The sequence below is a fragment of the Rana temporaria genome, chromosome 1 (assembly GCF_905171775.1).
Source record: "Rana temporaria chromosome 1, aRanTem1.1, whole genome shotgun sequence".
Lineage (NCBI taxonomy): Eukaryota > Metazoa > Chordata > Amphibia > Anura > Ranidae > Rana > Rana temporaria.
This window is the reverse complement of record NC_053489.1, coordinates 387231339-387257816: the sequence shown is the minus strand read 5'-3', so window position 1 is coordinate 387257816 and position 26478 is coordinate 387231339. Positions and strand designations below refer to the sequence as shown.

General features: G+C 45.7%; 1 protein-coding gene across 18 annotated transcripts in view; it reads left to right on the top strand.

Annotated features, from left to right (window-relative positions):
* Positions 1 to 26478, top strand: part of ADGRL3 (adhesion G protein-coupled receptor L3) — a 1059382-nt gene that overhangs the window by 127317 nt on the left and 905587 nt on the right. For all 18 annotated transcript variants that reach the window (XM_040322560.1, XM_040322545.1, XM_040322548.1 and 15 more), the window contains exon 2: positions 23953 to 24164. In XM_040322560.1, the coding sequence (XP_040178494.1) occupies positions 24110 to 24164 (55 nt within the window). In that variant the 5' untranslated portion in view covers positions 23953 to 24109. The remainder of the gene's footprint in view (positions 1 to 23952; positions 24165 to 26478) is intronic.

The following is a 26478-nucleotide window of genomic DNA, read 5'->3' as shown; positions in this document are numbered from 1 at the left end:
TACAATAAAAATGTGTTTTTAATTTTCTTTCCACATTTTCCAAAAGCTTTTAGAAAAAAATGACATGTTAAAAAGACTCATTATGCCGCATAGAATATATGTCGGGGTGTTTTTCCATTGTCCTAGTGCTCCAGGGCCTTCAAAAGTGCAAGAGGTGGTCAGTAAATTAGATGTGTAATGTATGCTCTTAGAACGCCTCAAAATTCTCCCTGCATGTTGGGCCTCTGTGTGTGGCCACGCTGTGTAAAAGCCTCACACGTGGTTTTGCCATATTTGGGAGGAATAACAGAATGTGTTTTGGGGTTTAATTTGTGGTATGCACGCTGTGTGTGAGAAATAACCTGCTAATACGACAATTTTTTGTAAAAAAAATTCTTGATTTTCAAAGAATTGTGGGAAAAAATTACAACTTCAAAAAACTCACCATGCCTCTTACTAAATACATTGGAACGTCTACTTTCCAAAAAGGTGTTATTTGAGGGGTATTTGTACTTTCCTGGCATGTTAGGGTCTCAAGAAATGAGATAGACCGTCAGTACTTCAGATGTGATACATTTTCAGATATTGGCACCATAGCTTGTGGACTCTATAACTTTCACAAAGACCAAATAATATACACCGATTTGGGTTATTTTTACCAAAGATATGTAGCAGTATAAATTTTGGACGAAATTTATGAAGAAAAATTACTAATTTTATAACAGAAACAAAGAAAATGCATATTTTTTTACTGAATGTTCAGTCTTTTTTCTCTTATAGCGCAAACAATAAAAAACCCAGCAGTGATTAAATTCCACCAAAAGAAAGCTCTATTTGTGGGAAAAAACTGAGTAATTGTCATTCAAATTGTGCAAGCACTGAAAGCTGAAAATTGGTCTGGTTAGGAAGGGGGTTTAAGTGCCCAGTGGACAAGTGGTTAATATGCAAATATAACAAAGAGGAATATTTCCTAGATCCACTGAGGTAAAATGACAAATTGTTTTACATACTTCTTGCCGAAAAGGCTAAAGTAATGGACAATCTCAAAACATATGAAGTAGGGACCCCGAACTTGCTTTGATGAAGACTTCTTAGCCGAAACGTATAGCCTGTACCCGTGTACCCATGTAACCAATAAAGGACTTTTATTCAAGAGCATCGGAGTTGCCAGCCCTTTTTGATTCCCACACTAAGTAGGCATTGCCAACAAGAACTGGGAACTTGAGGGAAATATTTGTGAAGAAGAGCAGGAACCCGATACCTACTTTAAAGAAGCTTATACCTTTGTTCCTGAAATCTATTTGACAGCGAATCTCAATGTGTAAATAGTATAGCCCTTCATTTCTGATAATTACCAAACTTAATTTTTAACTTTTTAATGAATGAGGACACATAATCATCTTGGGGCCCAATCAATAGTTTGTATACTGCTGAAAGCAGATGTGGGTCAACTAACGAGTGCTGGCATAAAGACTCAAAAGGGGTGAGCGGCCTAGCATACTGAGTGGGGGAGGTAGGGACCTTAAAAAAAGTGCCTAATTTGAAAAGGAGCTAGAGACCTCACAGTAGGCGAGATCAATGCCTAATTCTGTTCTTGGTCTAGCCAGTCCTGAATTGAGTGAATGGATTAAGAAGTGCATAGTTCTCCCCTTGCTCGCCTGAAGAAATCACCTAAGCTGCCTACTCTCTGTTTCCTGAAAAATCTGTGTGCCCTATAACTGCTAAAAAGGGTGACGGGGCAGGCACAAATCAAGGGAGGAAAAGGGTCCTACTCACTACACCAAGGGTTGGTCCTATAATCGGATGGGATTTTAGAATCCACCATGTATTTGCAGGTGACCTCACCAGAACAGAGAGAGGTGTTGGGGTTCAGTCTTGTTCCACCATAATCTATTGCTTAGGGCCCGACAGGGAGCACCAGGTAATCATAGATGTGATGCGCTGTGATACTTTTCAATATCTGGCAGGCCAATGCCACCTGCTGCCTTAGGCAGAATCAGAAGGGAATAGCTTAAACGCGGACGATGCTTACCCCATATGTAAGTTCTCAGGATTGCTTGTAGATGAGTTAAATATGCTTGTGGAACATGAATCATAAGTGTCTGTTTAACTGCTTGCCGACCTGCCGCCGTCATTCTACGCTGGCAGGTTGGCTCTCCTGCGCGAGAGCCCGTAGCTCTACGTCGGCTCTCTCGCAGGCTACCATTGGCGTGCGCGCCCCCCGCTCGCTCCCGTGCGCGTGCCTGGCGGGCTTGATCGCCGCCGGGCACACGCGATCGCTCGTTACAGAGCGGGGACCGGGAGCTGTGTGTGTAAACACACAGCTCCCGGTCCTGTCAGGGGGGGAAATGCTAATCCTCTGTTCATACAATGTATGAACAGAGGATCAGTGATTTCCCCTAGTGAGGACAGCCCAGCCACAGTAAGAACACACCCAGGGACATACTTAACCCCTTCCCCGCCCCCTAGTGTTAACCCCTTCACTGCCAGTGGCATTTTTATAGTAATCCAATCCATTTTTATAGCACTGATCGCTATAAAAATGCCAATGGTCCCAAAAATGTGTCAAAAGTGTCCGCCGTAATGTCGCAGTACCGAAAAAAATCGCTGATCGCCGCCATTACTAGTAAAAAAAAAATATTAATAAAAATGCCATAAAAATACCCCCTATTTTGTAAACGCTATAACTTTTGCGCAAACCAATCAATAAACGCTTATTGCGATTTTTTTCACAAAAAATAGGTAGAAGAATACGTATCGGCCTAAACTGAGGAAAAATATTGTTTTTTTATATATTTTTGGGGGATATTTATTACAGCAAAAAGTAAAAAATATTCATTTTTTTTTTAATTGTTGCTCTATTTTTGTTTATAGCGCAAAAACTAAAAACCGCAGAGGTGATCAAATACCACCAAAAGAAAGTTCTATTTGTGGGAAAAAAAGGACGCCAATTTTGTTTTGGAGCCACGTCGCACGACCGTGCAATTGTCAGTTAAAGCGACGCAGTGCCAAATCGCAAAAAGTACTCTGGTCTTTGACCAGCAATATAGTCCGGGGGTTAAGTGGTTAATGCACATAAACTGGGGAAGGATAGACATTTTAAAAGCATTACACCAGTATAAACTAATGGCACAATATTAATCTGTGCACATATACAAGACTCCTGCATGTACCCTTACCTTTCCTATAACCCTCTTCAGCTGAAGGAGCCCCTCAATACTCTGGACTCGTGGGCGGAGTCGTGACGTCACACCTTTACACTCTCCTACTCTTTCTGCTGGTGTCCTGGGAGCTGACTACACCATGTAAACCCTCCTCAGTCATGCTGATCTTCTGCTGATCTTGTGGATTATGCCCCATGATGAGTAACATCCAGTCAAAACTCAGGAAAGGCACCACATGACTTAAGCATGCCCAATTATGCTGAGGTGTGGAGCAGTCAATCCTGGGAGAGCTTGAGAAGAAAAGAGGAGGTATGTGAAGCTGGAATCATAGACACTCTCTATGCTCTCATGCTTGTGCAGTCAGTCACAGCAGTGGGGGATGTGGCGACACACATTTATCTGCGTGTCGTTTTTTTACCTTAGTAAAAAAGGACAAGACGATTGCTCAGAGCTGGATTAACTCTTTGTGTCAAGACTGGGCACAGATGACTTGACATCCTCTACTCTACCAGGTAGAAGTCTTCAGGTTTACATCCACTTTAAGGGCCAGATTCACATATAATTACATTGCTCCTGGGCAGCGTAACGTATGTGATTTACGTTACACCGCCGCAGGTTTTCAGCGTAAGTGCCTGATTCTCAGAACACTTACCTGTAAACTTGCGGCGGTGTATCGTAAATGCGCTCGGCGCAAGCCCGCCCAATTCAAATGGGGCGGGCACCATTTAAATTAGGCGCGTTCCCGCGCCGAGAGTAATGCGCATGCTCCGTCGGGTAAATTACCCGACGTGCATTGCGCTAAATGACGTCGCACCGACGTCATTTGCTAAGACGTTAACGTAAATGGCGTCCAGCGCCATTCACGGACGTCTTACGCAAACGACGTTGATTTTTAAATTTCGACGCGGGAACGACGGCCATACTTAACATGGCTTAGGACAACTAGGGCTCAGCCCTAATTTTACACGGCGTAACTCGACGGAAACGACGTACAGTTAGATCGACGGCCTGTTCGGACGTTCGGAGATCGCCGTAAGTATTCATTTGCATATTCTACGCCGGCCGCAATGGCCTCGCCACCTAGCGGCCGGCCTAGAATTGCATCCTTAAGATCCGACCAGTGTAATTCAATTACACCTGTCGGATCTTAGGGCTAGCTATGCGTAACTGATTCTATGAATCAGTCGCATAGTTAGGACGGCCCTAACACAGAGATACGTCGGCGTATCAGGAGATACGCTGTCGTATCTCTTTTGTGAATCTGGCCCTAAGAGTCTCTGACCTAATATAAATATCCTTAAATTTTGAGAGTTCCCCATAATGATGACATGAACTTAATAAAACTAAGAATTTGCAGAAATGCAGAAACTGAAATGGAAATAAAGAACAGGAAATAATCGGCATATGTTCTACTGTTCTAATGCAAAAAACGTAATATCTATATTAAACATGGCTATAGGCAGATAACTGCTACACTGACTAGGGTCCTTTTTCACTTTTGACATGGAATGTACTGACAATGCATCTAGAGGAAGCTATCGGCCAGGCAGCACCAAATTAAGTGCCCTTAAAATAAGGGCAAACAACAAATTGATCGTAGTACTGTAGCTCAAACTGAGCCCATCGGGACCAGGGGCTTTACCCAACTTCTTTGAGGTGATAGCCTCAAGTAGTTCTTCCCCAGATATAGGGATCTCAAGGCCCTCGACCACCTCCATGGGGAGAACTGGAAAGGCCAGAGATCCTGACATAAGACCTGATGTGAGCAGAACGTGAAGGAGACTGAACTTCTTGGGAATCTCGCAGGTTGTACAACTGGTAGAAGAAGTCACAGAAAGTCTCTGGGTTCTCTCTAGATATTATAATTTTCCTACCATAGAACTGAATATGTGAGATAAAAGATGTTATTACGCAAAAGGGCACCCGGTTTATTTCTACATTCATATATACGTAGACCTTTTATACCTCAGCAATTTACAGTGACCAAAGATTTTTTATGTACCTTTTTCCAACTGCTCGATCTGAGTAAAAAGTTCTGAACTCAGCTGCAGATGTTCCTTTTTAATTCTGGTTCGGTGTTTCAAAAATATCCCTCTAGCCACACACTAGTCTTATTAACTAGTTAGTTTTAATATTATTTAACAGGATGAGCTACAGATTATTGAAAAGTAACTGCTTGCCAAAGGTCAGAGCAAACTTAGGTGTCAGAGCAAACTTAGGTGTGAAGTGTTTTTTTAAATGTATGAAATCAGCATCTGAGTGAGATGTCCTTAAAAAACGCAAGCAATTCAGGAACGTGTTTGAATGTGTTGTGTTTGCTTGACTGGCCAGGCTGTTGGTGGACAAGATGTGTTTTGTCACAGTGTGACAAGAAATATATTCCCTAGGGCAATTAAAAATGGAAGGGCAGATAAAGGAGAAAGACAGAGGTCCAAAGATTTTATGTTAAAGTGAACCTGTAGACAAAGGATTTACAATTTCTTAACATACAGAACATTCGTTTTATGAAGCAAATGCTCACTGACCACTGTAGCTGCCGTGAGAGAAATTTATCCTCAAAGTATATAGTAGAGGCACTAAAAAAGCAGCTTATCTCTCCTTGCTTCTTATGGCAGAAGTGACTTGGCACCCTGCCAGCTTTCTAAAATAAACAGCAGCAGAGGCGGCTCTAGGCTTTGTGAGGCCTTAGGCAAAATTTAGGCACGAGGCCCCACTCACGCCCATAATGGATAAAAAAAATTCAAGCAAGTAAAAATGGCTGCAGAAAGATGTGTGGATCTAGCACACAGGCGATCAGCACCACTTCCAGGGCACCCTCCTCACCCATCAGATATATGCAGCCAATACAACATCTGGGACCCAGCAAGGTGACAACCCCTATAGGTTTTTCCCCTGTGCCTTGGGAGAATGGGAAGGGGGTGTCACTGAATCATTCCACATCTACAGAGGAAGGAGAGTGGGGGGATCCCAGTGCAGAGAGAGAGACGGGGGAGAGGGAGGGAGAGAGAGAGTGTGTGAGGGAGGAAGAGTGAGGGAGAGAGGAAGAGAGAGAGGGAGAGAGAGGAGGAAAGAGAGAGGGAGAGAGAGGGAGGGGGAGAGGAAGAGAGGGAAGGGGAGAGGAAGAGTGGGAGGAGGGGGGCAGAGGGAGGAAGAGAGAGGGGAGAGAGCGAGGAAGAGAGAAAAAGGAAAAGAGGGGGGAGAGAGAGGGAGAGAGAAAGAGCGGGATGGAGACAGAGAGAGAGAGAGAGAGAGAGAGGGGAGAGAGAGATCTCTAGACCCGTCCCTGTCTGCAGCCCCTCCTGTGTACCAGTCTGCTGTGTCTGTCTGTGGGAAGCTGTGTGTGATGCTTGGTACGGTACCTTTCATGCCAGCAGGATGTTCATGACGTCCAGCAGCAGGCAGGGTCCGTTCTCATTCTGGGTGGGCACAGCATCCTGCTCCTTCCAGAGGATCGGTTTTCTGTGAGATGGAGTGTTCCCTGGTCACCTTTACCTTCCACCCTTCCTCGTTTTCCGGCCCCAGTCAGCCTGTCCTCCACTCCTGGGAGGTCTTTAGAGCTCTTCTCCCTCCAGAACTATCGATCCTTGCAAGTCTCGCTGCTCAATTTTCCCACCAGGCCTGGAATGGGACAAAAAATAGACTGAGCAGCCCATGATAGCGGTCCCTTCCCTGCTCCCCAGCCTGAGAGACCCCTGCAGCAGCTGGAGGGAAAAGAGGGGGAACCTAGAAGAACTGCCCGGGGGTGAGGGGGTCAGAAAAGAGAACAGGGGTGGCGGAGAGCACGGGAGTAAGGCTGAGAGCAGCAGAGGGGGGGGGCGAGAGTGTGGGGGCAAGAGCACTGGGGGAGTGGACAGCAGGTGGGTGGAGAGCACTGGGGGAGCTGGAGAGCACTAGGGGGTGCACTGGCGGAGGTGGAGAGCCTGGCAGGGCAGAGAGAACGGGGGGTGATGGAGAGCATAGGGGCCAGAGTACTGGGGGAATGGCAGAAGAGCATAGGGAGGGTGGGGGTGGAGAGCACCAGGGGAGCTTGATAGCACAGTGTGGTGGAGAGCATTGGGGGAGCCAGGGAACACGGGGGGGGGAGTTGGAAAGCACTGGGGGGAGCTGGATAGCATAGTGGGGTGGAGAGCATGCGGGGGAGCCAGGGAGAAAAGTGGGGGCTGGAAAGCACAAGGGATGGAGCAGGAGAGCACTGTGGGGGGGAGCTGGAGAGCACGGGGGAAGTTGAAAGCACAGAGGGAGCCAGGGAGCAGAGAATGCCTGGGGGGAACTGGACAGCATAGGGGACAGAGAGCACTGGGGGTGCAGGTAGAACTGGGAGGGGTTAGGGAGCACGGGGGGATCAGAGAGCTCTGGGGCTGAAGAGCACTGTTGGGGGGAGCCAAGGAGTATGGGGATCAGAGAGCACTGGGGGGGATATCAGTGTGGGGGAGCCAGGGAGCACAGAGCACTGGGGGGAGTTGAAGAGCTATGGGGGGATGATGACTAGACAGCACAGTGGGGGGAGAGCATGGGGGAGCCAGGGAGCATAGAGGGGACCAGAGAGCACTGGGGGAGGGGATATCAGTGTGGGGGAGCCAGGGAGCACAGAGCACTGGGGGGAGTTGAAGAGCTATGGGGGGATGATGACTGGACAGCACAGTGGGGGGAGAGCATTGGGGAGCCAGGGAGCATAGAGGGGACCAGAGAGCACTGCAGGGGTGGCTGAACAGCAGTGGGGGGGGGGGAACTAGACAGCACAGTGGGGGGAAGCATGGGGGAACACAGAGAGGACCAGAGAGCACTGTGGGGGAGCACAGGGGGTGTGGGGGACTGGACAGCACAGCACAGTGGGGGACCAGAGAGAACTGGGGAGGAGCCAGGGAGCAGAGCGGGTATGCAGGGAGAACTGGGAGGAACCAGGAAGCAAGTTGGCAGTAAAATAATTGGATAGGAGGAGCTCCGGTGGATGGATCCCCTCCCAGTACCTGCTGCTGCCTGGCCGACCACCCGAAGAGAAGGTGAGTGCCCGGCCGTGCCGCCCTCCTGTGTGCCAGGATAGGAGGAGCGGCGGGGACAGCTGCATATGGAGGAATTGATCTTTCCATATTCCTTCTGCAGCCTCTGAATGACCGCTTCTTCTGCGGGCGTTCATTGGCTGCAGAAGGAAAATGGAAAGATCAATTTCTCCATATGCAGCTGTCCCCGCCGCTCCTCCTATCCTGGCACACAGAAGGACGGCACGGCCCGGCACTCACCTTCTCTCTGGGCAGTCGGCCAGGCTGCAGCAGGCTCCAGGAGGGGATCCATCCACCGGAGCGTCTCCTATCCAGGCACACTGGCCAACTGGCTCCTCGATGATTGCGGCGCCAGCTCTGGCAGGTTACAGGTCCATCCTGGAGAGGAGATTAGGGAGCTGCATAGCCGATAAACCTGTGGACATTATCCGTGCTCTGCACATGACAGAGATCCGCAGAGCGCGGCAGAAGAGGAGGAGCCGGAGGAAGGGAGTACCTCCTAGCCACCCAATGACCCAGGCAGTGCTCAGCCGCTCAGCCCGCCCCTGGCCAGAGAAAACTATCCGCGGGTCCTGCATTAGGGACGGCCCTGGGATTCTGAGAACACCTACGGGGGACATTCCCTGACACTGCTACACATGTGTAAGGCAGATTAGGCGGCCCGAGGCCCCTGGCAGTGCGAGGCATTAGGCGGGCGCCTAATCTGCCTAATTAGAGAGCCGCCTCTGAACAGCAGTTGCTGTAAACTTTTCCCAGCCTGCAACCAGACTCTCTATGTTGAGGATAAATTAGTACCTTAGGCCTTGTTCACACAGGATGTACTACAGCGTATGCCATGCAAGGGCCATGTTTACTCACACAGGGATGCACAGGTATTCTGTGCACCTCTATGCAGACGGTCCTATTGATGTCAATTGGGATGCAGAAGCTTCACAGACCCAGTTACTGCTCCAAATTTGCCATCTGTGTCGGAATGGGACAGTTTTTAATTACATATGGAAGACCAAGCAGGGGTTCCCGGCATTTAACTGTAGGTGGCAGCTCTATTAAAAGCAATGGGTGTCTGACAGCTTCCCCAATTATTCACAGCCACTCCCATATAATAGCTTATGGAGTGATTACCTAAAAAATGATCAGCCCTGGACACAGACTAGAAATACTGCAGTATCCATAACCTGGCTACAGATTAACTTTAATCAGCTTTGCAATATGGTGGGCACTATCTGTCAATTTGGAAGGGCATAGGAAGAGAGAGAAAATATATTGTAGCTTATAAGATCATATGAGCAAAAGAAGAAAATAGGGTTTAGCCCTGGTTCACATTGATGCTACTTTGAAATCGCGCTACTTCAGGGGTCGACAATCCCCGGGCGCCAGGTCGCAAATGCGACAAGAAATTGTGACCTGGCACCCGCGGCGGCCGGTAATTGAGGCCGCGGCTTTGCGGCCTACAAGGCCGCGAAGTCGCGGGCTCAATTACCGGCCAACGCGGGCCTGCCGCAGGGAGGTGGGGGCGCACGGAGGCACAGGATCCTGTGGGCCTGAGACGGCTGGTAATTGAGGCCGTGGCCTTGTGAAGTCCCTCTGTGTCCTTCTGTGAGCTGGCGCCATCTGGTGGTGGCCGTTGGCATTACAAGTTAAACAGCAATTCTAAAAGTGTAATTTTTCACTATTTTCACTGCCATCTCCTTCCCGCTAATTAGAACCCCCCAAACATTATATATATTTTTTATTCTAACACCCTAGAGAATAAAATGGCTATCGTTGCAATACTTTCTGTCACGGCTCTTAGATTCCAAGCAAATTTGTCAAACCCTGTGCTACTTCACTTGAAGTAGCGCAATTTCAAAGTAGCAAGGTCAGGCGATTTCAGCTGCTACTTGATAGACATCTGTGTGGCTTCATGCATAGATGTCTTATGAAATCGTACCTGAAGTCGGCAAAAGTAGTGCAGGAACTACTTTTGCAAAGTAGAGGTAGAGAGTGCCCCCTTGTCCTCAGTGTTGACCGTAAAGTGAATAACTCAACACCAAGTTCACTATATGGACCCCTTATATATTTGTACATGTTGATCATATCTCCCCTTAAAGCGGTAGTAAACCCGCTGCTGTTTTTTTTTTTCATACCTGAAAAGCAAAAGCCATAATGAGCTAGTATGCACCGCATACTAGCTCATTATGAAATTCTTACCTTGGAACGAGGTGTGGGGAACTTACCTGGTCCAGGCCGAGGGAGATGTCAGCTATGAGTGACTGGAGCGGCGATGTCGTCACTCCCGCTCATGCGCGCGGGAGACTTCTTTCCGGCAAGGTCCGGCGGCTGGGGCCCAAAACTGAACTGCATATTCCAGATGAGGTCTTACTAATGATTTGTGCAGGGGCAAAATGATATCTCTCTCTCTGGAGTCCATACCTCTCTTAATACAAGAAAGGACTTTGCTCGCTTTGGAAACCGCAGCTTGGCATTGCATGCCAATATTGAGCTTATGATCTACCAAAACCCCCAGATCCTTCTCCACTACGGATCCCCCCAGTTCTACTCATCCTAGTATGTATGATGCATGCATATTCTTAGCCCCCAAGTGCTTGACACTTATCAACATTAAACCTCATCTGCCACTTAGTCGCCCAATCAGACAGAGCATTGAGGTCGGCTTGTAAATTGGAGGCATCCTGTAAAGACGTTATTCCACTGCATAGCTTGGTGTCATCTGCAAAGACAGAAATATTACTTTTGATCTCAGACCCAATATAATTTATAAAGATATTAAAAAGTAAGGGTCCCAACACTGAACCTTGGGGTACACCACTGATAACCTTAGACCATTCAGAGTAAGAATCATTAACCATTACTCTCTGAATTCTGTCTTTTAGCCTGTTTTCTATCCATTTACAAACTGAAATTTCCAATCCTGTAGACTTTACCTTACACATGAGCCGTGTGGGGGGGAGGGGGACTGTATGGAAGGCTTTTGCAAAATCCAAGTATACCACATCCACCGCCACCCCTCTGTCCAAGGTTTTACTTACCTCTTCATAAAAAGAAATCCGGTTTGCCTGACAACTTCTGTCTTTCATGAATCCATGTTGTCTGTTGCTTAAATAGTTTTTTTTCCAGCAAGAACTCTTCTATTTGGTCTTTTATTAATCTCTCCAGTATCTTCCCAGCTATAGAAGTTAAACTAACAGGTCTATAGTTACTTGGGAAAGACTTTGTTCCCTTTCTAAATATGGGCACCACATTGGCCCTGCGCCAATCCAGTGGTACTATTCCCGTCATTAATGAGTCCCTAAAAATTAGATACAATGGCTTTGAAATTACAGAGCTCAATTCTTTTAGGATCCGTGGGTGGATGCCATCTGGTCCAGGTGCTTTATCCACCTTTATTCTGTCTAAATATTTCTGGACCATATCACTTTTGAGCCATTGTGTATCATTTGGGGCTGTGTCACTACCACCCCCATTATGGACATGAGCTCCCCCATGCTCCTTTGTTTTTTTAACATTTCAATTTTATTGAAACAAATGTAAGCAAAACAGTCTAAATCAAAAGCAGGTACAACTGCTTGCAAAGCGACAATATGGCAGGAGTAAACATAATACAGTACGTAATGAAAAAACATAGCCAAATAGACAATAATACAGGCATATCATCACTCACATATTATTAGCTCCTGCCCCAGAACGTGACAGTCTTCAACCAAACCAGCCGAGAAGGCAGGCCGGTGAGTCAAAGAATGCCTTAACAACCCATCAAGGATGCAGTTATAGGACAACCACAGCAAACTTGGTCCAACAAGCAGCTACCGCTACACTTAAGGTTTAGAACCAAGGAAAAAAGGAGAAGAAGAAAGAAAAGTATAGAAAATAGAGAAAGACGGTAATAGTCATTATACTGCGAATGTACCTAGTCCCAGACACCCAGAAAGGGATCTCCTAGGTGAGTGCCTGCGACATGTTGTTGGAATAAGCGGAGGAATACCTGAATACCAGCCAGGGCCGCCAGACTTGATGGCCCCCATGCTCCTTTGTATACACAGAGCTGAAGAAAGTATTTAATAAATTGGCCTTCTCTTTGTCCCCAGTCACCCACTCTTGATTATTTTGTAAAGGGCCTACATGCTCAGTCCTTTTTACAATTAATATATTTGAAGTATTTCTTGGGGTTTGTCCTACTATCTTTTGCAATCTGTCATTCATTTTGAGTTTTTGCATCCTTTTGCATCCATTTACTTTTTTGTAGCTCTGGCTGTATGTTTATGATTATTCTCCTCCTCCTCCCTGTTCATGCTGAAGAAAAGCATCCCCAGAACATGTACTGCCACCACCATGTTTCACAGTGGGGGTGGTGTTTTCAGGGTAATGTGCAGTGTTAACCTACAGTATGGAGACAAGAGACAGCCGGCAACAATTTTGCAGGCTGCCAGTTCTCATCCAAAACCTTTTGTGACAGACTCACCTGGGACAGAGGCTTTTGGAGGGGACTGTATGCTAGCCTCTTTCCTTGCGATCATGGGCCCTGGCATTTGGGGGAACGGTGCTCTTTGTGAGCTGTATGCCTGGGGACCCTGTATATGCCATATTAGAGTGACTGATTCATACTGTTGGGACATACAGTGTAAGGAGATGCTAATGCCATCACCTCCAGCCATCTGTCTGTTCTCTGTGCTAATTGACCCGGCTATTGTGTGAAGATGTCCTGTGTTTACACTTATGATAATGTGTATTGTATAGCAGGTGAGCGAGGAGACATGACGTATACCCTGAAAGGTCATATCTATGAGTCACCGAGTCTGGGTAAATGATTAGTTAATTAGCTCATGTTAATTTATGTTCTGGTTACCTCTCTTTAACTGTATATAAGGTTGTATTCTTGGTTCTATTAAACACTCCATATTCAGCAGACAAACAAGTCTCGTCTCGTGTGCTTGTGAGCAGCTGGAATATCTGATATCTATATCCAGACTGATAGGAAGCGGTATATGACGGAAGCACTCAAGCGGAGTGTGGGACGTTCCGTTACATTGGTGATTAGCAGTGGGATGCTTCCTGCAGTCTGGGACATCCAACCTCCACCTGGATCCAAGGTTCAGATAGCAGAAGAGGAGAGGTACAGATACCAGTCGCCATGGAAGAGGAATTCGGAAGGAGGTTGCGAGAGAAGCAGATACAGCAGAGAGGACCAGTATCAGAGCAGGTCCTGATGGGATGGTCTGTTTCGGTCTGCTGAGAACTCTGGAAGGAAGCGCTAGCCCGTGAGCAGCGACACCAGGGAAAAGTTCTCCCCTCCAACCGGGAAAGGTACTGGTCGCAATATGGATTGCGGGTGCTGTTGTTGGGAGAAAAACTGCACAAGGAACAGACTGCTGAATTAAGCAGATGCGGCTGGATGAGAGCTACAGAGCTCTTCGGTGGCATGTATCCCAAGCATGTCCCTGGATAGCGGATGACAGCCCAACGGAAGGCTTATGCTACGGCGGCCTGGGACTGTTGTATGTGAAGCTGACAGGGGACTCTAACTTTGGGAGTGATTTGGAGTGGCGGTTGGACGAAATCATGGATTTCAGAGAAGGGCTATTGAACATCTCGGAAGTGCACTGGGCACTGGAAGATATAGTGTTTCTGGCCGTTCAGGAATGGGAGCTGGAGATCGCCTACAGACGGCTGCTAGACTCTGCTCAGCACCAGGGCTGGGCTCCCTTTGCCTGGGACTATCAGGAAATACCAGTTGACAACTCTGAAGTCCTGGTGGAAGAGTCTGCAATGTAGCAGAGTAACAGTGTGCTTTGACAACCTGCCCCCGCAGCTATGGATGCGGAGGTCTTATGGCGGATGCAGAAAGTGCTGACTGATCTTGATGATCCTGTTTCTGCATGGGATGATCTTGAATGGAGGAATGTGCCTGTCCAGCAGCATGCCAGAGAATCGGCAGTGGAAAATCTGGAGATTGCCATTCCCAAAGCTGAAGTGCTGAACGCAGGGCAGAGCACTGCTAACCTCTGCCCAGTACCTATAGCATCTTCAGGGTTCCATGGACAGGAGATGGTGAACCTCTATCCCCAGACACCATTTGCAGAGACAGGGGATTTAATAGACTTTTCTGCTGAGGAAGAACAACCTGAGGAGCCTCCAGCAGAAGAGCTGGTATCGGGGCCAAACTTCACTGTGCTCTGCTCAGCACCAAGGGCAGTATCTGTGGAGTTGCAAGGAACTTCCCCAGCTGAAGCGCTGGTCACCGGACAGAGGGTTCAAGACCTCAGTTCCAGAGGCTCAGGGTGAGAAGGTGGTGATCACTTCCCAGCAGCAGATACAGGGGGAGAAGGGAGAGGAAGTGTTCATCGTCCCTCCCCAACTGTTGGCCAGGGTGGAGAAGGTGGTCTTTCCTCCCCAGCAAAGATCCGTGCACCTGGGAGACAGTATTACAGACATGTTGTCCCAGCAGCCAGATGAGGGAATGGAAAATGAAGCAGGCAGCTCCCCTCCCCAATGGCAGCTACACAGTTTGGGAGTGGAGGAATTCAGCCTCCTTCCCCAATGGTTAGCCGGAGCGGATGATGTGGAGTCCCAAGCAGAAGTGCTGGCAACAGGGCAGAGTGCTACCAACCTCTGGCAGCACCGGCAACAACTGTGGAGTGCCAGAGATCTGGGGCAGTCGGTCCCTCTCTTCAGCGACAAGCTGATGTAGTGAAGCTGCTACTCCCAATTGAATCACTGGCAACAGGGCAGAGCGCCGCTGGCCTCTGCCTAGCACCTACAGTGTCTCTACAGCTTAAGAAAGCTGGGGTGGTTGGCCCCTCTGCCCAGCAGCAGACCGAGCCCCGGAATGTTAAAAACCACCCAGCTGAAGCTCTGGCAGCCGGACAGAGTTAATGAACTCTGCCCCACACCTACTGGTGTCAACTACTCCTTGCAGCCAAGATGGAAGGTCATGCGGACAGACTATGTGAGTTCACTTTGTCCGACTAATGCATGTCCAGACCAGGTGGAGGTCTGTGACCTTGTTAGTTGACTTTTGATGGGGGAGAAATGTGACAGACTCACCCGGGACAGAGGCTTTTGGAGGGGACTGAATGCTAGCCTCTTGCCTTGTGATCATGGGCCCTGGCATTTGGGGGAATGGTGCTCTTTGTGAGCTTTATGCCCGGGCACCCTGTATATGCCATATTAGAGTGACTGATTCATATTGTTGGGGCATACAGTGTAAGGAGATGCTAATGCCATCACCTCCAGCCATCTGTCTGTTCTCTGTGCTAATTGACCCGGCTATTGTGTAAAGATGTCCTGTGTTTACATTTATGATAATGTGTATTGTATAGCAGGTGAGCGAGGAGACATGACATCTACCCTGAAAGGTCATATCTATGAGTAACCGAGTCTGGGTAAATGATTAGTTAATTAGCTCATGTTAATTTATGTTCTGGTTACCTCCTCTTTAACTGTATATAAGGTTGTATTCTTGGTCCTTTTAAACACTCCATGTTGAGCAGACAAACAAGTCTTGTCTCGTTGTGTGCTTGTGAGCAGCTGGAATATCTGATATCTATATCCAGACTGATAGGAAGCGGTATATGACGGAAGCACTCAAGCGGAGTGTGGGACGTTCCGTTACACCTTTAGTACAATCTATACCTTACAGCCAGTATCGGCGCATCCGATAAGGAGGCTTTCCATGCAGAGGCGGCAAATTTAAGGCTGCGACTCCTGCAAAGAGGATATTCGGCTACATGTCTCAAAAAAGCATACAAGACAGAGTTCATGGTTTGGGGGAGGGAAGTAGAAAAAAATCAACAGAATGTGGGAGTTAATTCACTTAGTAAGTGTACCAAAGTATACAAAAAAACACGATAAGATTAGGAAGATTATATCCAAGCATTTGCACATTCTGCTTATTGATCCGTCTCCAAATCAGTTTGTGCCTTGATAACCTACCGACGAACCAAATCACTGAGGGACCATCTGTGGTTCCACCAATCTGTAAAAACAGGCTTGGCGGAACAGTGTATGCCATTCGTCTGTGTGAATAATTTAAACATCAGAGTACTGCACCATTTACGCAATTTTGGTAGGTGTCCCATGGCCATGGTTTTGGGTCCATATCGAATATATCTGCCACTGTATTTTTTTATGTCACAACCTCTTTTTTTATTTTTTATTTCTTGCTTATGTAGCACTGACCCCCTAAGGAGCTGCTGGTTTGATTTGGGCCTGCACTCTACCAATAAACCCCACTCACTTGGCTCAATCCCCTTGGCACAGCTGTGATGCAATACAATACAATGTAAGGCAATACAAAATACCTGTGTTGTAACCCCAGGATCTACTGACTCCACCTGGTGGGAGAAAAACAGTACGCCACAACAACTGGATACTTAATCTCCTTTTCTTCGCTAGCTAAAGTAGCTCCTTGTGATTTGTAATCCACAGTTTTGGTGAGTTAAATTGAAGTGAAAGTGCTTCTGGTGTAGCTGTAACAACTATTTTAATATTGCTTGAGACATCACGGTAGATAGGCCTCAAGCCTTCTCAATGTCAGTTGCTCTGCTCCTCCGTGTAACTATAAATTCCAGTGAGGCCTGTATATGAGTCTAACTGCGTGTGAAACTTAAACTGTGGGCCGTGACCTGCTCACCTACTGGATCGGAGCTCCGTGTAGTAACTTTTATCCGGTGACTGCAACTAGCTTCTCTGTCAGCTGGGCCAGTCGCTCCGTTCAGCTCCGCTGGATCGATCCGGACCTCCGATGCTCAGATGAATCTCTCTCTCTGTCTCTGCAATCCGGCCACCGTCCCTCAGGCACCCTCAGATCACTTGCCGAACAACCCGGATTGTTCCCCCAAACGCTGTGTGTCCATGTCTCCCAGGAAACAAAAAAAAAACATCTCTCTGCATTACCGGTATTTGGTCACTAGATGGCTCCAAATACTTAAACATAGCAATGTCCATAGACGTTGCATTAAAGTATGCAAACACACATCAATATGCGAAGATGTCAGCGCTACACTTATTAGACACATATTTGAACATACATTCTCCTATAAAAGTACCCTGATGAGGGGGTTGAACCTGAAATACGGGTACTGAAGAGTGTTGGAGAGTAACAATATACAATTTTTATACATTTGTATGATTGCAATGATTCTGATATCAATAAACTTAATTTATAAAATCTTGGTGATTTTGTTGCCATTAAAATCCCATCTTAGGGGGTATCTCCATCTTTTCTATATAAAATGTTTGCACTTACACCCCTTCCTGCCCAAGCCAATTTTCATCTTTCAGTGCTGTCGCTGTTTAAATGACAATTGCGTAGTCATTATACACTGTACCCAAACAGAATTTTTCTAATTTTGTTTCCACAAATAGAACTTTCTTTTGGTGGCATTTGATCACCTTTCCGGTGTTTATTTTTTTGCGAAACAAATTAAAAATGTCCGAAATTTTAAAAAATGTTACTGCAGAAAAAGTTAATTCCAAGTGATGAAGTGGTTCTGAGCCTAAGTTCACATTGATACAATTTGGCATGCGATTTGACATGTCAATTCGCATACCCAATCGTCGGCTATTGCCAGCAATGGCACGTCCGACTTTGTGGCGCCGCACAGATTGCCAAAGTAGTTCCTGTACTACTTTTGGTGACTTTGGGAGGCGGACCTGCACAGATGTCTGTCAAATCGCCCTCGAAGTCAGACTGCATTGCCGTTTTGAAATCGTGCAAGTTTAGCTGAACTCGCACAATTTATAACCTGCAGCAATGTGAACCTAGGCTTAAGGTTTGTTTTTGCTTTAAAATAATAAACAGCTCCGATCCTCCTCTTCTCGTGTCCCTCGCCTGTGCTTCTGACCCCTCTCCCTTGCCGAGTGCCCCCAGAGCAAGCTGCTTACTCTGGGGCCACTTGTGTGTGCTCGCTCCCAAGCTGCCTCTGTGTGTCTATAGGACCCACAGAGTGTGGCTCAGTCCCACCCCTTTCTCCCTGATTGACAGCTGTGTCTCAGCCTGTGAGGAGGCAGGGTCCCAAGGAGCAAACACTCTTGTGCACAATGCTAGATCGATGTCGGGCTTAAATCGCGGAAAAACAAAAAACAAAACCCATAAGACAATAGCATATTGTGCTAGCATACATCGCATACTAGCACATTATGAAATACTTGCCTTATACCGAAACCCTGCAGTGGTGCCCGTCACCGCTGAGGGAGCTGAAATGTTCCCTCAGCGCTTCTTCTGGGATCGCTGGCTTCGGCGCTGTAAGTGTCCAGAGCCACCATGACCAGGATATGCTGGAACTGCAGAGCGCATTCGCCGCTGACGTCAGCGGCTTTATGCAGGGGGAATATCTCCTAAACCATGCAGGTTTGGGAGATATTCTTTTTTCACCTACAGGTAAGCCTTGTTATAGGCTTACCTGTAGGTAAAAATCACCAAGTGGGGGATGCAACCAGCTGGACACTGATTGTTTTTCACCTTCGTGCATAGAACGCATGACGGTAGAAAACCTTCACGCTTTACAACCAATATACATTTTTCCCACACCTCCCCAATTCCCATACTCCTGTTTCCTACCTTCTCTTTTACATAACAATAATTGGGATTGTTACTGTAACCTGCATTTTTTTTTCTGTAATTCCCTAGACTGTATGCGCCTCATTTTGACAGCCATCATCGCACAAAACAACTGAAGAATTTACTTAAAGGGGTTGTAAAGGTTAGTTTTTTATTTTCTAAATAGATTCCTTTAAGCTAGTGCATTGTTGGTTCACTTACCTTTTCCTTCGATTTCCCTTCTAAATCGAAGGAAAAGGTAAGTGAACCAACAGTGCACTAGCCTAAAGGAACCTATTTAGAAAATAAAAAACAAACCTTTACAACCCCTTTAAGTTTTAGACATCAACATTTAAACAAAAAATCAACAATTGCTCTGGTAATTAAGGGTACAGTCTCGCTGTGCTCATGAAGTGATTCAAAATAGATCAGTAGTTTGTCATATTACAGTAAAAAAAAAAAAACCCTAAAGGCTGATTAACAAATAAAACAAATTGTTATTGATTTATTGTTATGTGTACCAGTACAGAATGCTGTTTGCTTATTGTTCAACTTTCAATTATTAATGAGTAAGAATTGTTATATTATCATTTTGATTACCTCAAAATGAAATTAAGACAATAGAATGAATTACAATAAGTTGATTATATGATTAGATCTGTTGCTGAAGCTAATTATCCTCATGCAGTCTGATCTGATGTCATGTCTGGAAAAACAAAGAAAGGAAGAGGCGCTTTCAGCGTAGACAGTGTAGACTTTATAATACAAATAATAAAACACTCACATTTAGGTAAAACCGTGTCAGCATAAGGAAGATAAGTCCTGCAGCGGTGTGTCACTGTGCACGCTGGTTCCGGCAGTCTAAGGCCGGGTACTCACGAACAAACATGTACGGTGAAAGCGGTCCGTCGGACCGTTTTCACCGTACATGTCTGCCAGAGGGCTTCTGTACGATGGTTGTACACACCATCGTACAGAAGTCCGCGCGTAAACAATACGCGGGGCGTGTCCGCGTCGTCACCGCGACGATGACGCGGAGACGTGGGCGGGCCTGCCATTTAAAGGCTTCCACGCATGCGTCAAAGTCATTCGACGCATGCGAGGGACGGCGGGCGCCTGGACATGTACGGTAGGTCTGTACTGACAACCGTACATGTCCGAGCGGGCAGGATTCCAGCGGACGGTTTTAAAACACGTCCAGGAATATTTGTCCGCTGGGAAAAGGCCCGGCGGGCAAATGTTTGCTGGAATTCGGCCCGCTCGCGCCCACACACGACCAAACATGTCTGCTGAAACTGGCCCGCGGACCAGTTTCAGCATACATGTTTGGTCGTGTGTACGGGGCCTTAGCCACTCGTAGTCCCTGTAGGAGCCGTCCACTGGGTCTGTGTATGGAGATGGATCCAGGGAAAGGGGCAGGAACTCCCGTGGCCTCCAGTGACGTCAGACGCCGCTGCAGGCAATAGACGTTCCAGCCCTCTTCTCTGTACCATGTGATAGCTGTGAACCTGTCACAGCACACAATAGTAATCACAGCTGTTAGGAATGTAACCCATTCATGACAGTTCAAATCATTGCCGTTACAGTAATAATCACTGGAACAGCAATCAAAGTGTAAAAAAAAATCCCTGATCACAACCTCCCCTTTTCCATAGAAGCACAGTGTGGTGACACTGAACTACTCTGATGAAATTATGTAAAAAAAATGTTACAAATGTTTGAAAATGTTTATTATTATTATTATTTTTTTTAACATACTATCAACAGTCAGTATCCCTAATCACTGCCACACCAGTCATATCAGATGATGCTGTACTGCACTTGTGACAGTATTTAGAAAAAAAAAAATTGTTTAATTTTCCAAAAAATTTTTTACAAAAAATTACAACTTCAAAAAATGTACCATACCTCTTGCTAAATACCTCAGACTGTCTACTTTCCAAAAGGGGTACTTTGGGGGGTATTTGTACTCTTTTGGCATTTTAAGGGCCTCAAGAAATGAGACTGTCAGTACATTAGGACTGATCAATTGATTGGTTTGCGTAAAATCCTGGGAATTTCTGGCAGTTCCTTTTCCTTGCTTTCCTATTAAAAACTGACTACACTAAGCATGAGAGTACAGCATTAGTTTTCTGGTTGTGCTGGGAGCTAATCCAATGATTTGGCTTGTGCTGACACGCCAGCGCGATTATTCACTGGGAAGTTTAGTGCTGCTGTTTCGCCACCCTCAGATCCTGTTGCAACTGAGAACAGAGGCTATATAATAACTTATAAAAAGGGAAAAAAAGTAGAGGTGTACCAAATGGAAATTTTGGTGCCAAAACTGAAAATGCAGGATGCACTTTGCCGAAAACTGAAACTGACATATAGACAGTTGTTAAAAAATATTTATATTTCTATATATAATTGTATTATATTCTACTTTTTAATTAATATCATCAATTTAAAGCGGGAGTTCACCCATGTATTAAATTTTTTTTTCCCTCCCCTTAGATTCCTGCTCGTTCGGTCTAGGGGAATCGGCTATTTGTATTAAAATATGAGCAGTACTTACCCGTTTTCGAGCTGCATCTTCTTCCGTCGCTTCTGGGTATGGGTCTTCGGGAGCGGGCGTTCCTTCTTGATTGACAGGCTTCCGAGAGGCTTCCGACGGTCGCATCCATCGCGTCACTCGTAGCCGAAAGAAGCCGAACGTCGGTGCGGCTCTATACTGCGCCTGCGCACCGACGTTCGGCTTCTTTCGGAAAATCGTGACGCGATGGATGCGACCGTCGGAAGCCTCTCGGAAGACTGTCAATCAAGAAGGAACGTCCATTCCCGCAGCCCATACCCGGAAGCGACGGAGAGGATGCATCTCGTAAACGGGTAAGTACTGCACATATTTTAAAACAAATAGCCGATTCCCCTAGAGAAAACGAGCAGGAATCTAAGGGGGAAAAGTGCCCTCTAAGGGTGAACCCCCGCTTTAAATAAATATGAATTTGTCTGCCATTATTGGCCCCTTTAGTGCAAGGAAAATGTATCCCATTCTATGTATGTCTTCACACTGGTTTCTTGGGCTTTCATTGTGGTGTTAAATAACCTGCTTGCTGTATTTTTGGTCAGTAAAAAAAACACATAAAGAACGCACCTCCCAGTTCAAATGCATTGAAAACACAGCAAGAACGCATTATTAAACACCTCTCTTACGTTTTTTACCGCAAATTTGGGATAAAATCGTGGCAAAATCGCTGGCGCTTTTGGTGCCATTATTTAGCACCTTTTTCGCTTATCAGATGAATGCTGATAACACGAAATGTTTCGGTGGCTAACATTTCGGTGCATCTTTAAAAAAAAATTAAAAATGTACTGTATTTATGTTTTTTTGTTATGTATACACAGATGTTTTGCCTTTCTTTTACATCTTAAACTGAATGGGTTGTTTTTTAAGGTGAGGGTTTACATATAGTTAAACCTAAATTAGAACTTTTTTTCGTTTTGGATAGAACAAGGGAGAGTTATAATGCCTGTCAATGTTTTTTTTTTTTCGCCTTCTGTGTCCCATTTTGGAGATTTCCATTCACTTCCTGTTCCATAGCCAAAACAGGAAGTGAGCGTAAATCCCTGAAAATTAAAGGAATTTCTTGGACACCCCCATGTCACAAGAACTAGTGTCCCCAAGATTTCCCTTCTGTTACTTTTCTGGGGACAACCCAAAATTTGGGATTTTCTTTACTTTCACTTTCAGGACCCATAGAGGAGGATGAACCTCCTTAACAGGGGCACAGACAGAAATAAAAACGGACAGGGTTCTAATCCCTCTTCACTCTATCCCAAACTAAAATAAAACGTTTTGCCTTTAGTTATACTTTAACCCCTTAACGCCCGCCGCACGACTATTTACGTCCGCAGAATGGCACGGACAGGCAGAAGGACGTATATATACGTCCTTGCCTTCTAGCGGGTGGGGGGTCCGATCGAGACCCCCCCGCTGCGTGCGGCGGGCGGGTTCCCTCGGGGAGCGATCCGGGACGACGGCGCGGCTATTCGTTTATAGCCGCTCCGTCACGATCGCTCCCCGAGGCTGAAGCACGGGGAGAGCCGTATGTAAACACGGCTTCCCCGTGCTTCACTGTGGCGGCGTATCGATCGAGTGATCCCTTTTATAAGGGAGACTCGATTGATGACGTCAGTCCTACAGCCACACCCCCTACAGTTGTAAACACACACTAAGTGAACACTAACCCCTACAGCGCCCCCTGTGGTTAACTCCCAAACTGCAACTGTCATTTTCACAATAAACAATGCAATTTAAATGCATTTTTTGCTGTGAAAATGACAATGGTCCCAAAAATGTGTGCTGATCGCCGCCATTAGTAGTAAAAAAATATATAATAATAAAAATGCAATAAAACTATCCCCTATTTTGTAAACGCTATAAATTTTGCGCAAACCAATCGATAAACGCTTATTGCGATATTTTTTTTCAAAAAATAGGTAGAAGAATACGTATTGGCCTAAACTGAGGGAAAAAATGTTTATATATGTTTTTGGGGGATATTTATTATAGCAAAAAGTAAAAAATATTGAATTTTTTTCAAAATTGTCGCTCTATTTTTGTTTATAGCACAAAAAATAAAAACCGCAGAGGTGATCAAATACCACCAAAAGAAAGCTCTATTTGTGGGGAAAAAAGGACGCCAATTTTGTTTGGGAGCCACGTCGCACGACCGCGCAATTGTCTGTTAAAGCGACGCAGTGCCGAATCGCAAAACCTGGCCTGGGCATTTAGCTGCAAAATGGTCCGGGGCTTAAGTGGTTAAAGCAAAACTAAGTCCAGAATTACGAACCTGTGCTCCAATTGTCTTGATGTCCTTGCGTGACATTCCTTCTTCTGTGGGGTGATTTCACTCATGTGTTGGAGTCATTCATCCAGGCTTCATGGCAGGCATGTAAATTGAGCTGTGCATGCGCAGAAGATTGGGGACAGGCAGGCTAGTTTATTTATTTTTTCAGAAGTGCCTGTCTGTTTGTCATTTTTTTTCTGATTTTAGTTCCGCTTTTAGGTGAAGTTTTGCTTTTCCTATATTCTTCAGACATCTGAAGCTGTAGGCTCATTTCATTCAATTAGAACTTTAGTTTTTGTTTTAATACATTCTTAGCACGATTGGTAATGTCTTCAAGGTGCTGTTGAGACATATTTACTTGTTATATTTAAACTGTACATTTGTTACTTTCATGAGCTTGGATCTTTGAGTGGAAAGATAATGTATGTATTTATTTTTATTTTCCCCAGGTCTTGGACCTATCCATTCACCAATTTCTTAGTGGCTTTACCGTTACGTTTTGGGCAACAATATCTTAATCTTCAATCAGCCTTGGAAAACACAACAGTCATCTGAAGTATTGCAAAAGAACTCCAATTCATACCTCTCTTGTTATACCTCACAGCAATGTGGTCATTACAGCTGCTTCTCTGCTTGATGCTGTTGATAACCTTAACTCACGGTGAGAATTTAATTTTGTATTGGATATATATTAGATAACCTCTGTAGTTTCCCATTGGGTGCACCAACAACCAAGTGGTTGGGGGGTGTAGGACATATTCATGTTTTGTAGTATTTTTTTACCCAATGGATTTGGTACTAAACCGCGAAGATACCGATCCTCCGGGATGCACCGTGACTCATGGGTCTGCAGTGATATCCACTGTATCTCTGCTGCTGATGGGAGGGCCATCGTATATTTTTCTTTTACGTTTTTTTCTTCTTTTTTTTTGCTTTTCTTTTTTTGTTTTGTCGGTTGTATTTGGTTAGTGTTGTGTCCTTCTAGGAAGCCCGCTCTATAGATGAATATCATGTGCCATGCCTGCTTAAGCCCTATCTCTATACACCATGAGGCGTCTTAAATTTGGATCTCTGAATGTCAGAGGTCTGAATATTCCTCAGAAAAGATCACAAATAATATACAATATACAATATGCATAAGCAAAAAGGTAAATATTCTTTTTTTGCAGGAAACACATTTTAAATCTTCATCGGTTCCTATAATGCCCACTAGGTATTATTCTAGATGGTTCATGAGTCACAATCAAATAGGAAAATCACGAGGAGTGGCGATTGGTATACACCATTCTATCCCAGTCTCTGATGTTCAGGAGCGGACTGACCCCAAGGGCAGATATTTGTTTGTTAAATGTAAACATTTTTATCAACTATTTACACTTGTGAATATATATGCACCAAATCAGGGACAAGGCACTATGATGTCTGCAGTTGTAGGGAAACGAAGGCCTTGTACACACGGTCGTTCCAAACCGATAAGAATGGTCCGACGGACCGTTTTCATCGGTTCACCGCTGAAGTGGCCTGACGACCTGATATGCGTACACACCATCGTTCCAAAAACCGATCGGGTCAGAACGCGGTGACGTCAAACACACGATGTGCTGAATAAAACGAAGTTCAATGCTTCCAAGCATGTGTCGACTTGATTCTGAGCATGCGCGGGTTTTGAACCGATGCTTTTCTGTACTAACCATCGGTTTGGACCGATCGGGCATTGGTCCATCGGTTCGGTTTTGAAGCATGTTTTAAAATTTTGGACCGAAGGAAAACAGACCGATGGGCTATACACACGGTCGGTTTGGACCGATGAAACTGAACCTCGGTCCATTCTCATCGGTTTTGTCCGACCGTGTGTACGGGGCCTTAGAGGTTTTGAGGAAGGAGTCTAATGCCGCGTACACACAATCATTTTTCGGCATGTAGAAAAAACAAAGTTTTTCCAACTTCATCATTAAAACGACGTTGCCCACACACCATCGTTTTAAAAAAATGCTCTAGCGAAGCGCGGTGACGTACAACACGTACAACGGCACTATAAAGGGGAAGTTCCATGCGGATGACGCCACCCTTGGGGCGGCTTTAGCTGATTCCGTGTTAGTAAAAGACGATTCGCGCTTTTCTGTCTGTTACAGCGTGATGAATGTGCTTACTCCATTACGAATCCCGCTCCCGTCTCATAACTTGCTTCTGAGCATGCGCAGGTTTTTAACGTTGTTTTAGCCCACACACGATAATTTTTTACAACCCGAAAAACGTCGTTAAAAAATGCTCAAAATGTTCGAAAACAAATGTTGTCGTTTTTCAGAACCCGAAAAATGATGGGACCAGATTCACAGAAAAAGTACGCCGGAGTATCTGCTGATACTCCGGCGTACTTTCAAATTTGCTGCGTCGTATCTTTATTTGTAATTCACAAACAAAGATACGACGGCTTTTGGCTAAGATCCGACAGGCGTACGGCTTCGTACGCCTTCGGATCTTAGGATGCAATACTTCGGCGACCGCTGGGTGGAGTTCGCGTCGTTTTCCGCGTCGGGTAGCAAATTAGCTGTTTACGGCGATCCACGAAGGTACGTGAGTTCGTCGCATTCTCTTACGTCGTCGCTAGTCGGTTTTTCCCGTCGCAAACTTAAGCCTGCTATTTCATGGCTTAGATTTAGACCAGTCATGTTAAAGTATGGCCGTCGTTCCCGCGTCGAATTCAATTTTTTTTTTTTGTGTAAGACGTCTGGGAATACGAAAGGACGTAACGCACGTCGCCGTTCAAAAAACACATCGGGGCGCCGTAATTTCGCGCAAAGCACGGCGGGAAATTTCCTAACGGAGCATGCGCAGAACGTTTGGTGCGGGAACGCGCCTAATTTAAATGGTACACGCCCCATTTGAATTAGGCGGGCTTGCGCCGGACGGCTTTACGCTACGCCGCCGCAAGTTTACACGCAAGTGCTTTGTGACTCAAGCACTTACGATAAACT